The 15,887-nt window shown below is 31.8% G+C and overlaps 1 protein-coding gene across 2 annotated transcripts in view; it reads left to right on the forward strand.

Annotated features, from left to right (window-relative positions):
* Window positions 1-15,887, forward strand: part of LOC115890892 (glucosamine-6-phosphate isomerase) — a 44,976-nt gene that overhangs the window by 25,265 nt on the left and 3,824 nt on the right. Inside the window, exon 6 of one of the 2 annotated variants that reach the window (XM_030911242.1) lies at window positions 15,366-15,446. The exons of the other annotated variant lie outside the window; for it this stretch is intronic. Coding sequence (XP_030767102.1) covers window positions 15,366-15,437 — 72 coding nt within the window. The 3' untranslated portion in view covers window positions 15,438-15,446. The remainder of the gene's footprint in view (window positions 1-15,365; window positions 15,447-15,887) is intronic. 2 annotated transcript variants of the gene reach the window in all.

The raw sequence follows: 15,887 nt of genomic DNA on the forward strand, positions 1-15,887 counted from the left end.
CGTCTATAGTTTCTAGAATGTGCTCAGTATTCGAACAACTTTGCCCACGACAGGTTCCGTACATAGTTGTACATTTCATGCCGACTTTAATGCAACTGGGAATGATGCTTAGCTGCAGCACATGTGGGAGGCAATTTTGATAAAAGTACCGTGCTGTTTGCTTGACCAACTAACTTATTGAAACAAGCGTATCTTTGCTCACTAAGGCACCCTTCAGATGATTGAAGTTTGTATAGTATCAGTATAAACGTCTCTCCAGCTTTTTCAATTTATTCAAGTGTTGACTTTGTGTTGTTAAAAATATCGACGATACTATCAAGGTCTTTTTCTTTATTAAATATTTGTACGTGTTGTTGTTTTCCTTTTCCAAAAAATCTTGATGTCGTGTCATACCCGCTAATTGATGAAACAGAAAGCGTGAATAAATAAAATTGATTTTTTAAATTACTTATAATACTGGATGATTGCAAGTCTCTTGAACTATACATTCGTTGTTTCACATTAATAATAATAATAATAATAATAATAAATGTCTTTATTTAGTACCCAAGAAAAACAAATACAAAATATAATAATAAAAGATGCGGCGAGATCTAGCACAATGCTACTCCATCTAACCGCACTGTTAAATATAAGCTTAACAACTAAATTCTAAGTCTAAGTTTTTTCGTGAGCAGTAACTAATGACACTAAAAGATTATAGAAAACAATAATATGATAGCAAAGGCGAGCATTAAGTGAACAAACTAAAAACAGAAATAATTATAAGTTATTTTAAAATAATACTCTCGACGAAATTAAATACTTCTCTCATTCACACAATGACGCCTGACAGCCTTCCTGAATGAGCCAACAGAGGGCCTGCATAATACACTATTTGGTAAACCATTAAATATTTTTACAGCAGAATAACTAAATGAGCCTCGAAACTTGGAAGTTCTATGTTTAGGTACAACAAAATTTCGGGAGTTACGCGTTGCCCGACCGTGGATACTATTATTAGTAATTAATTTGTCATATAAGTATTTAGGAGTTGACTGTGACGAACTTTATAAACAAGGGTAGCTAAGTGAACATTGAATCGTTCGTCCAATGTTAACCAGTTGGACGCCTCTAACAATGGGGTGACATGGTCAAATTTTCTTTTGCCAAAACTAAACTTTAAGCAGGCATTTTGAAGCTTTTGTAGGCTATATCTATTTCTTTGTGTAATGGCTGGCCAGAATAAAACATCACTATAGGAGATCATAGATAACACCAAAGAATTAGTTAACCTTAACTTAATATCAGTAGATAGAATATTTGCATGCATGTAAAGTACTTTTAATTTATAATAAGCTTTTTGCAGGACGCTGGACACATGATTTTCAAATTTAAGTTGGTTATCCAACAATATGCCTAAGTTTTTTTTCACAGCTTGAAGGTACAACTAGTGTGCCATCAATAATAACTTCCATACATTGATGATCAGGCATGCCAAATAACAACAATTTGGATTTGCTTCCATTGAGTACCAGCTTGTGAGATTTAGACACCTTTACAATCGTATCAAGATCTGAATTAATATTTCTTAAGGCATTATTGACATTAGATAATTGAAAAGAGTGGTATATTTGGGTGTCATCGGCGTATTGATGAGATTTACAAACAGTTAAAAATTCGCTAAAGTCGCAGGTGTACAAAGAAAATAATAAAGGTCCTAGTATACTACCCTGTGGGACACCCTGGTTGACATCTGTGTACTCAGAAAACGTAAATGCCAGCCGTACTCGTTGTTTCCTATTACTTAAATAATTATTAAAAAGTATAAGAGCGGAATCATGGAGACCAAAATATTTTAGCTTGGTGAGAAGTAAATTATGATCAAGGGTATCAAACGCTTTGCTGTAGTCCAACAGTACAAGTGCAGTCACATTTCCACTGTCTAATGAACGAAAAATATCATCACAAACATGCAAGAGCGCTGTTGTGGTGCCATGCCGCGCTCGAAACCCAGATTGTGTCACGGGTATTATAGAATTATTTAGAACAAATTCATTAAGTTGTGTAAACATAATTCGTTCTAATATTTTAGAGAAAATGGGTAGAATACTTATAGGACGATAATGAGAAAGTTCACTAGGAACGTCATTTTTTGGCACCGGTATTACATCTGCCATTTTCCAGCTTAATGGAAATGTGTTTGAAGAAAGAGCTTTATTAATGATATAAGTTATGTAGGGTGTCAAATATGAAATCAATAAAGTAATTTTTATGTCGATGCCATCAGAGCCAACAGAAGATGTTTTAATTGAATATATGATTCTTTCAACTTCAGCTTCATTAACTTCTTCAAATTTAAAAGCATTGTGAACATTTGGATGAATTTTATTAGAATATTTATCTATAAATTGATTATTATTTGTCACTCCTATTTGAGGAATGCTGCTAATGAAAAAAGAATTAAGCTGATCAGCCGCATCAGAGGTCTGGAGCAAGGCAGATGCATCGGAGCTTTTAGAAGTAATGTTAAGGTTATTTAAAGTTTTCCAAAAAGAAGCAGGATCTAGTCTAAATTTATATTCAAGATAAGCTTTTTTTTTCGTTCCGTACAGCACTTGTTACCAGATTACGAAGCTGCTTGTATTCATATAGAGAGGTATCAGTTTTTAACTTTTTATATCTTGTGAGAGCCTTCTGGCGCAGCTTCATCATAAATTTGATATTATCGGTAATCCAGGGAGCGGGGGGTTTAGAAAACCTAGATGTTTTAAGTGGTGCATGTATATTAAATACGTCTGTTATATTTTTTTGAAAAAAAGTAATCATCTGATCAATATTAGTCATATTAAATATGTTTTGCCAGTTCACGTTAAAAAGATCATTCACAAAATCTGTAAGAACAAAATGTGAATAATCACGATAAGTGCGATAGGAAATGGGCACACGATTTTTTTGAAGATCTAAATCTGTTAATACTAGATGATGGTCAGATATATTATCCATATTAATAACCTGCACATCTGATATTAGTTTTGGGTTAGATGTAACCAAAACATCAATTAATTTACCCCCGAATTGAGAAATACGAGTGGGCGACTGCACTAATTGCGTTAAATTATATTTATTGAAGAACTGATTAATGGCAGAGCACCCAGGGCTTCCCGCTTCCAACATATCCACATTCAAGTCACCGCCAAACATGACAACATCGCAATCAGGCAAAAAACTAACAATGGCATTCTCCAGATCATCCAGAGAAGATGCCAAATTGGCCATGGGGGGTCGATATAATGTCCCGAAGCAAATAATTTTACCATTTATTTTAGTACGTATCCAAAGTTGTTCCAGGGCACTCTGCTGGGCAGATGTATCGATTACCTGAAATTTTAAAGAATTGACAACATAAAATGCCACTCCGCCACCACGGCCATCTCTGTCTTTGCGAACGAGATTATAGTTATGTATTTTAAAATTGTTGCTACTCAAAGGCTCACTCAACCATGTTTCCGAGAGACCATAAATATCAAACGCCTCTGCCGCCACATAATCAGAAAAACTGTCGAAATCTGAACATAGTGATCTTATATTAAAATGAGAAAAATAAAATTTATTTTTATTACTGCTCGCCGAAGCCATATAAGACGCTAAACAAAAGTAATGTGCACAGAAAATTTAAAAGAGAAATAGATCTACAATAATGAGATATAATTCTCGTTCAGCGAATAAATACGAGCCCATCAGATATTAGATTAAAAAAAAATAAAAATAAATCAAGCATACAACGGTATAATCAAAAACAAGGTAATAAAACAGTACATATCTGATGAACTTATAACGAAGTAAAAATATTCTATCATTATATTGTTTTTTTTAGCAATGAGACCATAGAAACAAAAAAGAAATATCTAACATTTTTTGTCGAATAAATTCTCTACAGCGAGAAAAAATGAAAATTTTATAGTTAAAGAATCACAATAGTACTATAGTCCTTTGCAGGTACCTATACGCAGGCAAATACATATATGTATATGTAAAAAATATTAATTTCGATTAGTTATTAGTAATCATACATTGTAATCGCAAAAAGAGAGTAAAAATATTCCAAGGTATTAAATATATTCACATTAAATAAATTATAAAAATAGACACCAGTGCTGGTAGAGAAAAAAAGGATATGTATTTCGCAAAAAGCCAACATGGATTTTAAACATTGTCTGCCTCTTTAAACGCTTGTACGCTGTTGCCATCATTAACCAAAATTCTTCCATATGTCGACCATGCGTTTCTCATGCCATATTTCCTTCTTGCTGCCAGCAATACTTGATGTTGCTTTGCTGTCAGGTCCTCGTTAATGTAAATGCCTGTCCCCTTAAGATTTCTTCTGTTATTAAAAACTTCATTGCGTTTTAAGACTGATGTGAATGAAACTATTGTTACTCTTGATTTCCCAATTTCCATTTTACCCATTCTATAAACATTGTTAATTTCTTGCAAACAACATTTCACCCTTACAGCATCATTGAGTAGAGTAAGCATTTTAGACACTAAGTTTTCGTCAGAGCCATCTTCCAAACCAACAACTCTTAAAGAATTTTGTCTGATTTTATATTCGAGGTTATCCATTCTTCCTTCCATCTTTATTATAGACTGTCTATTGGACTGGGTCATACTTTCTATTGTATTAAGTTTCTCCATAATACTCCCAACACTGTTTTCTATTTTTTCAAATCTGTTACTTAAGTTTTCCAACTGATTCTCAATTCTTTGATTCAATTTTGGGACGAGCTTAGTTATTATCGTCTCTAGTTGGTTATCATCATGGGGATTGGACACTGACGCACTTCTAGTTCCTTTACTCATGTTAAATCCAAATGAAGATCTGGCAACCTCGGAATCTCGAAAATATTAACGAAGCAAATATTCAACTAATATAATCAAACCAGGTATTCAACTTTTTTTCTCCCTTAAGTCTGTCAACTTTACCTTCTATTTCTATTCAACTTTCAGGGAACAAACATCAAAACAACCGTTAAAATGCCAACTAAACCGTGAGCTCGTACAAATCGCTGTTTATCTAGCCATAGCCAAGCTTATACTTCCATTATACTACATTACCTACGGCTTCTTTCAGAAAAAGAATGTCTTTTTTGCACCGGGGAAAAGTGCTGCTAATAAAACAACAAGATCGATATCTTGTCCAACGACTAGAACTTGTTCATTTTTCTCAGATATTTTGATGGCAGTGCGCAGATAACGCAGGTTTAAAACATACAAAAATGCATAAAAAGCACGTTTAAAATAACACTAAAATCGCACTATCTACCAAAAAATGTATTGCCTATTGTCGATGGCGCCGCACCAGTGTTGTGAATGCTTCGTTAGTTTCGCATTGGAACGTACCTAAAAGTTAAACCTCTGGCTTTATAAATTATGGTACTTTTTCATCTCACAAAATTTCGGTACTCTGCAAAAATTATATAATTTCATTAATTTTTATATCTGTTGAAAATTAAAGATTTGATTAAAGAAGAAATTTTACAAAAAAATATCACTTAAATTACTCAAAAATATACTAATTTTGTTACCATTGCAACAATTGAACGTTATTTTAACATCTTAAAGTGTTTTATTCATTGACATTAAATAATTTGATAAGGTCAGGTCAAAAATCATCTACGATGAAAACTACCCCTAACTTCGATCGCTTGCTGCTCAATATTTATTCGAAAAAACAAAATAAGTATAAGAACCTTTTTTGTAGCAAATTTTATAAGGAATATTTTTGATAAGAATAAAATTTCTGTGCGACTAATGGTTTTCGAGAAAAAAGAGAAAAACCAACGCAGTGGTATTGGGGGTGGTTTTTGGGGGCGAAGCTCACACTTTACAGTTGGAACTCTTTTGATTTTAAAAAGTCTCCTTTTAGTACGTATAACCTCAACATATCAAAACTTTGTAATTTTTTTTCTAAATATGCTAATATCAACGTACTATATACAGGGCTATGTAATCTAAATAATTACACTTAGACATTTAGAATTTTATAAATAATTCGTTTATTAACTCAGTGTTTCGTTAATGTTCATTAAGTTCATCGGTAAACAGTAAATAATTCATACATGAATTCTTAACAATTGTTCATTAAAAGTAGAATATAATTGTATTAATATAACAATAGCATATACAGTAAGCTTGTATTTAAACTTGTCTCCAAAACATATGCAAACATTTATGTATGTAATATGTATTATATGTGTAAGCTCCTAATATTATTATCATTTTCTGTTAGAGGGCAACGTTTCTTGCATTTATTTTCACTTTGGGTGCACTTTGGCTGCATCTAATGAGTATATCACTCAGGGAATTGCACCAAGACGTATAACAATATCGGATGGAACTACCCTGTCCGTCATACCAGACACCCTCTACTGTCTGTGGTCATGTACACTGAAATGGTGCGTGCATTTTCTGAAAAGCGTAATCTTTCACTAAATATGAATAAGTAAAATACAATTCTATTTTTTTCAGAAAGTGAGAGATATACAGGGTGAGTTTTCTATGATGTTCTCTATGGGTATCTCGGAAACTATACTGGAGATAGAGAGTCGGTTAAATGGAGAAAGAATTGCAGTTTTGTGGGGTCATGAATGCGCCTTTCAGATTTTTGCAAAAGTTTATGGCTTTCTAGATATTTCGAAAAAAAAAACAAATTTCGGCTATTTTAAAAAATGTCTCTAATTCCATTATAATCTATTTTTGACAGAAATTTTTCAGATAAAAGTTGTAGATAATCACATCCTTAATGAGATTGTGTTCTCCGTTTTTTTTAAACCTGTCATTTTTGAAATATGACACAAACATATGTTTTTTAAATGGAAACCATAGTTGGCCATGACTTCATAAAAAGCGCCATTTTTTTAAGCTTTTCATCGATATAAGCTGTAATATGTTTTTTTTTTCGAATAATTACTGAGATAGCCAATTCATATCATTTTTAAACAATTTCACTTAGCCATGGAAAATCAATCGTCGTTGCTCTCAGAAATGTCAAACTGTCATATGTAAACTTTGTAAATTAAAATAAACAAAAATTGCGAATATTAATTTTTAAATGAAAAAAAGCGTATTGGTTCAACTTTTCTTGGCCATACATTTTCGAGGATACGTTGACCAGTGAACGTTACTTACGCTTTTTAGATAACGGTTTTCAAGACATGCCAGACAAGTTAAATTTAGAGACTCGCACATCAATAGAGTGACTTTCATTATGATACTCCCCTCATAATAAAAGAAATGTTAAAAATTATTTATATCATAATTATGCAGACTCTGGGATAGGAAGAGGTGGACCAATTGCATGGGCCTCCTCGATCACCTGACCTATCTATTTTATATATTTTTTTATACGGTATGGTTAACAACAAGGTTTACAAGAGAACTTATGAAGAGGCGGTACGGGAGAAGTATAATAAAGTCGACCGGTCGTTCTGTGAGAAAAGCTAGTAGGTAATTCGATTTTAAAATGATGCATTAATGGGGGGGGGGGGTTGTTACTCTCAAAACAATGGCCGATTTTATGAACATTTTCTAAAATAACTTAAAGTGTATGTAGTGATATTGCTTTTTTAAGTTTTAGTTTGTGTAATGGAAATAGTAAAGAACCGTTTAATAAAATATTCTGTCTTTAAAAGTTATATATTTATATATATCATAACAGAAGAAGAATATTATTTGACAAACGAATCTAAAACAACGGAAGGAATTCGGGCAAAAAAAGTCGATGTTGTCACGTTTAATTATAGAAAAGCAAACTTGCTCGATATTACCTATAAATTGAATATATTTTAGTACATGTCAGCATACATAATTATATATTATATGCTAATATGTTGACGTAGTTCCTATTGTAATAATGTATATTTATCTAATTAACTGATTTCGTTCATTCTACCTATTATAAAAGGTAAAGTATTTCCTTAAGATAACGTCCGCTTAGGTTAAGCTGGCAACGCTGACAAAATTCATCATGGCATCCCGGATTCAACCAGTCTGATTGGTCGAGATTCTCGCACGTCTTGTTGCCATTATCCCCAACTTTATGCCCCTCTCTAGGAATAGTAGAAACAGTCACTACTATTGAAAAATCCAGTGGCGGTGTTATTGTATTGTGTTTTATATTTTTAACTTGATTTGTGTTTATTGTAATTAGTACACGCGTTTTAACAAATATTACTATATTTGGCAAATGACTAAACAAAATGTAGGTACATTTAAAGTAAAATAATATTATAAACTTTACTGGAAAATATTATAAAAATTCCTGATATAAGTTTATGAAACACCGCACGATCATGGATATTTTATGAATGAAATTGGTCATGATTTTAGAAAATTGCGATCCCCTTGCCGTTGCTCCGTTGTTTCAGATCCGTTTGTCAGACTGTACCATACCAACTAAATGAAATTAGTCAAGAAAGATATTAATTGGCTATAATTCAGTAATTTTTTAAAAAGAAAACATATTATAGCTTATATCGCTGAAAAGCTTAAAAAATGGCGCTGTTTGTGAAGTCATGGCCAACTATGGTTTCCATTTAAAAAAAATATTTATAATTTCAAAAATGACACGTTTTAAAAAAAAAATGGAGAACACAATCTCATTAAGGATGTGATTATTTACAACTTTTATCTGAAAACTTTTTGTCTAAAATAGATTATAATGGAATAAAGAAAGGAAGAGGTACAATTTTTAAAATAGTCGAAATTTTTTTTTTTCGAAATATCTAGTAAGCCATGAACTTTTTCAAAAATCTGAAAAAAATTCATGACCCTACAAAACTGCAATTCTTTCCCCATTTAACCGACTCTCTATCTCCAGTAGTTTCCGAGATACCCTTAGAGGACATCGTAGAAAACTCATCCTGTAGAGTTGGACAGTTGTTCAATTTGAAAATCGGTCAAGTTAATTTAAAATTTTCTGATTCGGTTAAGATACTGGGCTTGACTATGGACTCAAAATTGAGTTTACTGGTCATGTTAAAAACCTGTTTAGAAAAATGTACATAAAACTTAGATTATTGTATTCAAATAAATTTATTCTAAATTACAATCTGCGAAAAAAGCTGTGTGAATCACTTATTATGTCACTCTTTACTTATTGCAACGTGGTATACTTTCCATTTATGGATGTTCAAAAAAAAATCGATTGCAAGTAATGCAAAATAATTGTGTTAGATTTATATTTGGACTGAAGCGTTTAGATCATGTTTCTCATAAGTATGCTGAATTGTCTTGGCTAAAACTTTCAAGCTTTACTGAATATCACACATTAGTTCTTATTCACAAAATGATAACAACTTCAAAGCCAGAATATTTGAGGGAGAAACTTATTTGTATACACGATCTTCATAATTTGAATATTAGACGTGGATCTACAGGGTTGTTCGCCACATAGGACACGGAGTATTGTAGCTAAACGATTAGATTTTTACAAATTGTAAGTTTTGGGTTCGTTGAAGAACTATTAGAGCTACAATTTAAAAATATTTTTACAAGATACAGAGTGTGCCAAATAAGTAAAAAATATTATAGTTGAATTTTTTTAAATGGAATACCCTTTATATTATTCTATTTTTAGATTCTAGGATTGAAATAAAGGTAAATTTGATTAAGGTTTATCACACTTAAACCTTACCGTTTTTGAAATATTTTCAATTTTTTGAAATTGCAGTAAACATTTTGTGGCTTCATTTCTCCAAGGGTTTCAAAGTTTTTAATACTAAATATTTACTGTAGTTTATTTATTGATCAGATATTGTGTTGCAATAATAAACAAAATACCTAATAATAATAAATAACCTTATACAGAGTGTCTAAAAATTTATATTAAATAATTACTAGCTTTAAACGGCAATAACTTAATTTAAATGGAATAGCCTGTATACTTTATTTAAAAAAATTGAAAATATCTCAAAAACGGTAAGGTTTAAGAGTCATAAATCTTAATCAAATTTATCTTTATTTCAATCGCAGAATCTAAAAATAGAATCCATTGGCGTTCCATTTAAAAAAATGCAACTATAATATTTTTTACTTATTTGGGACACTCTGTATGTTGTAAAAATATTTTTAAGTTGTAGCTCTAATAGTCCTTCAACGAACCTAAAACTTACAATTTTCAGAAATCTTATCGTTTCGCTACAATACTCCGTGTCGTATGTGGTGAACAACCCTGTATATAGTGTACACTGTATAACATCGCACTTCCTTTTTCCAGCGCTGTTTTAGTTATACTGCGCCTAAATTTTATAATTATATTGCTAATGATGTCAAACAATTATCGGTGGACGGATTTCGAAAAAAAAATTAAATCGTTACATATAAGCAGATAATTATATTAATTACTTCCATTGCATGTGTCTTTTTTGGTATTATTGTTTTTTGATATCTCGATTCCGTCTTAGCTCAAGTTTGAAACACTCTATAGATTACTTTTCTTCTACTTCATCACATGTTTTTTTCGACAAGCAGTCAAGAAGGGCATATTTTGTTAAAAAAATACGTTTAAATTTCAAATTTTAAACTTGATGAAACCTCGGATTACCAAGTTCTTAATACATTATCATAGTTATTTCTCTGGTTGCTAATATAGTTTGACTGTGTGGCATAATTTAACCGCCTTTGTTGTTTTGTGTTTTGGTTTGTGTTGGTTACTAATTTTAGATTCTATGTGTTTAACTTTTGTGATTGGGAAGAATGTGCAAGGCTTAAGAAGTCCTATGTTTATGTTTAGTAAGTTATAGACTCTCTTCACATTTTCTCAAAGTGGTGGCTCACGATCAAAATTAAATGCCATAATTTATTTTATATTAATATACAGGGTGGTGCCTCACATACGACGCGAAGGCTCCAAGGAGAGCGACAGTTTCTATTGAAATTAAATTTTGTGAGCATATGTAGGTTAATTTGGAGCATTTTTTAAAAATATTGAGTTTTACAGGTGTCTTCAAAAAAGTTAAGCATCAAAATTATGTTTTTTTTGTAATGGAACACCAAAGAAAAATAAAGGTGAGTTTCATTAGAGGGGCATATACTAAAATATAAAGTTTTTGGCATATTTAACATTTTCTAAAAACGAAGAACGAATTTTAAATTTCAATAAAAGCTACGTAAGTTGGAATTTACCTGGTATAGTCTAATATAAAATAATAATAATATAAAATAACTGTTGTACTTTAAATCAAATTATATCTTGACCCTAAAAAGTCACACAGGGTGAGACAAAATTAATATTGAGCATTGGTCACTTTTAAAAGCAAATTACTAATGTATTTTTTAAGTGGAACACTCAGTATATTATTCCGATACACAATGAGGAATTCATGTCTCTTCAAAATACTATTAAAGTTGTCTACCCATCAAACAAAGATTTTCCTAGATATTTTCATTTTTATGATTTAGTGTTAGTAGATCTTTATTATTTAATAAAATCTCGGTGGCTGACAAAATAGTCCAACTTCAACAACTAGTGATCATTTTGTATCAATTCAAACAAAAAAATCTCATCTCTCGAAAATGGAAACTTACCCACACCAGAAATGATATGATTCTATTAATTGCTGATTGCAGTGTGCATTCATCAACTAATAGAATGCTTAAATGCTCCTGAATTATCTAGTCTGCACTTTTTTATGGAAATATATTAAAGATAGCGTTTCCAAAACTCGACCAAATATCGTCGACAGCAGAAATAAGAGAAATTATTGTGGCTGCTGATCGAAAAAAACGGCGTCAGCGATGGCTATGAAATGAAGATCGCTGTCATTTTAGATGTAAAATTATATGGGGAATGTCAACGATCGTCATTTCCAAGCCAACTGGACGCCTTTTTTGATCATACGGTATTTTGAGCATTTGATTTCATCTAGCAATTTTTTTTCACATAATTATACATTTATATCTAGTTTTAATTCCATAATAATTAAAATACCGTCCTATTGCTGCCAAAAGTCACTAACTAACATTTTTCCGAACAACCAAATTCAATCACTAACTATGTTTTGAAGCGGAGAATCGATTGCAAAAGTCATTAACTACGATTTCTGGCTATTTATGTTTTATTTTAATACCGAATAGTTACTAACTATAACATCTTTATGCAATGCAATTCTTCTTTAGACGCATTTTTCTCGGAAGTAATAAAAAGTAAGTTAGTGACTTTTGGCAGCAATGGGACGATATGTCCGAACGTGTATCTTTCTATAACCGTATTTCTTTTTATAACCACCTAGATTTTATCAATTAATAAAGATCTACTGATGCAAAATCATAAAAATTAAAATATCTAGAAAAATCTTCGCCCAAAGAATGAATGAATTCCCCATTGAACACCGGAATAATATACTGGGTGTTCCATTTAAAACAAAGGAGTAACTTAAAGTAGCTTTTTAAAAAGTAAGCTTTTAAAAGTGACCAATGTTCAATATTAATTTTGTCTCACTATAGCTTTTTTGGGTCAAATTTTAATTTAATTTAACATAAAAGAGTTATTTTAACTAAATAGCAAGCCATACAGGGCAAATTACAATTTACGTAGCTGTTATTGAAATTTATTCTTCATTTTCACGAAATGTGAAATATGTCAAAAACCTTACAATTTAGACATACCGGGTGTTGCATCATCGGATGGGACATAGGAAATCCCATGTAAATTTTAATGGGATCAATTATTGGCTTCCCTAATTATTTTAGAGAATAATTCTATTTAGGTTTATTGAAGAGCACTAAAACCCACATTCAAAAGAATAACTTTAGATATTTTTGATTAGCTCGTTTACGAGTTATCGCCGATTTCTTTTTAAATATTTCTCCTTTCTTATGGCCCTGTATTTACTTATAAGCACCAGTCAAGGTAAAAGATAACTGTCAAATGAAGTTTTCATTTCAGAAATTTACCTATTTAGTGCTTTATTATTATTGAAAACTCATTCCTACATCGGAAATCTTAAAGATGTATTTATAAATACAAATTAATATGAATTAAAATAAAATAAAGTAATCAATTACAAGGTTAATTATAGTATTATTACAATATTCAATAACTTATTAATTTAGGTACTATTAAATTGTTAGAACTTTAGGATTTAAGATGTTCAAATATTTCTCCATCGACTGCTAGACAATAACCCAGGCGATCATAAAATTCTCTTCTTACATTCGCTAGTTGGTAAACTGAAATTCTATTGCATTCGGCAGAAATAGCGTTTTTAACTCGTCTAGATTTAGGTATTTTTTATCCTTGTATATCCTGTTTTTTAAATGGCCCCAGAGAAAGAAATCATTTGGCGAAATATCAGACCTTGCTGGCCAATTTACTGTATGATTTAGGCCAATAACGTTTCCGTTAAAACTATTGTCTAAATATTCCCTATAAAACCAAACCAAACAGCCAGGGTACTATGTGCCGGGCAGCCATCCATTTGGTACCAAACTTCCTGATTTGAAATATGATTTTCGAGTAGTTCCAAATAATATTCTGCATTTAAATTTCGCGTAAGAAACAATGGCCCGATAATATTGTGTCCGAATATCCCTGCCCAAACATTTACTTTCTGTGGATATTGCGTCCTTGTTTCGACAAACCTGTGTTGTTTTTCTTTGTTCCAATATCGATAATTTTGAACATTGGGTTCATTATTTAAAGTAAACGTGCATTCGTCAGTGAAACATGTTTTTTAAAAATTCCCTATCCGTATTTGCTCTTTCCATCGTATCAAAACAAAACCCCTGCCGCCGTATTTCGTCCCCATCTCGTAGCTCTTGGTGCTTTTCATATTTGAAGGAATAGTATTTATGTCGTTTCGAAATTCGAAACGCTGTAGTGTGATCTATTCCTATTTCATCCTCAAGTTTCCTTGTGCTGATCTTTCCATCGTTCTCTTCCACGCACAATAAAATTTCTAAGTCGGTATCATTTCTTGCATCTTCTCTTTGTTCCTGCCTTGCTTCACAACTGCAGGTATTTATTAGGGTACCTTTGGTCTCAAGTCTCTGGATATTCCTTGCGATTGTAGATTTTCCAGGTATCCATTTCATCCAGATCATCCAGGTATTATTTTGATAACTATTTCCTTGATAATACCATTTAATCATCAATACTTTTTCTTCGGTAGTGTAATTCATGGCTAATATTTTCGATGTAGGTATGAGTTTTTAATAATAATAATAAAGCACTAAATAGATAAATATCTGAAGTGACAACTTCATTTGACAGTTATCTTTTACCTTGACTGGTGCTCATAAGTAAATGCAGGCTCATAAGAAAGGAGAAATATTTAAAGAGAAATCGGCGATAACTCGTAAACGGGCTAATCAAAAATATCTAAAGTTATTCTTTTGAATGTGCGTTTTAGTGCTCTGCAATAAACCTAAATAGAATTATTCTCTAAAATAATTAGGGAAGCCAATAATTGACCCCATTAAAATTTACATGGGATTTCCTACGTCCCGCTCGACCATGCAACACCCAGTATATGCTCTTTAATGAAACTCACTTATATTATTTTCTTAGAATCCAAAAATCAATTAATATATAGGGTGTTGCATTAAAAAAACAACTTTGATGGCGCAATTTTTTTGGGAACACCCTGAAGAACTCTTATATTTTTATAAAATGCTTTCACTTAAAGTATAGATATGTCGTCCATAGAAGGATTTGAGAAGCCAAATAAACAGAGCAACGGCCATGTCAGGATGTCTGAGGCAAATAGTGTGGACAAGCCCCTCGACAGCAAAATTAAAATTTATAAGACCTGCATCAGACTAATAATAACATATGGCATAGAAATCCGCAGAATTAGAAACACAAATATTCAGACAACAATGTGGAATACAGGCAAAGAAAAAGACAATGGTTCGCACACGTAAAACGCATGGAAGAAAACAGGCTACCACGCATAGCTCTTGAAGGGAAGCTCATGGGTAAGAGATAGCCGGGAAGATCTCCAAAACGATGGAAAGACAGTTGGCAGTTCATCTCCCAAGAACTCCTACAGAGGCAACCTTCAAACTAACAGATCGACTAGATCTCAAATAAGTAGAACAAGAAGAAGAAGCTTTCAGTTAAATTCCATACGATCCGAAAATGTCATTTTGATATAAACTACCGTTCTCTTTGGAGCCTCCGCGTTGTATGAGAGGCGCCACCCTGTATAATTAGTCAAATGATCAGCGATTTTGACAATGGTCTGATGATGGCCAAATAGCCGAAACCGGTCACTAATAAATAAACTTAGACTGCTTCGACATTGCTTTTTATTAATCTCATTTAATTTTGATCTATGTTTAGTGATTAAAATCCATATGAATTTTTGTTTTCTTTGAAGGCATTAAGCGACGTGCATCAAAAACTTATCGAGGAATCATCATCCGTGGACCAATTCAGGACACTTCATTAAATGATGATGGTATATATCTTGTATATTAATTATCATTTGATTGTTTCTAATATGACGAATTATTTATCGAAGAATATATTATAAGTTATTTTAATTTATTTTACCATTAATGTAAAACTACAGTTCATACCAAATAAACTTTTAGTCACGTGATTAAGCTTGACCGGCACAGCGTTGCCCACTTTTATATATATTTTGTTTTAATTAAAATATTTTAGGAAACAAAAATAAAATAATTAACAGTTATTATTTACATCAACAAAACTCATTTTCTTAATAGGCCAGTAAACGTAGCCGAGTATTATACAGTGTGTCAATTTTAAAACTTCCCACCTTTAATATCTTTCTTGTAGTTAAAAATATAAAAAATCGGAAAGACACGTCAATTTTATTTGTAAGGGGGATACTTTAAATTAATATTTTTAACCCCCTGAGATGTCACCCTGACAA

Source organism: Sitophilus oryzae, unplaced genomic scaffold (assembly GCF_002938485.1).
Source record: "Sitophilus oryzae breed Bouriz unplaced genomic scaffold, Soryzae_2.0 scaffold_937_pilon_pilon, whole genome shotgun sequence".
Taxonomy (NCBI): Eukaryota; Metazoa; Arthropoda; class Insecta; order Coleoptera; family Curculionidae; genus Sitophilus; species Sitophilus oryzae.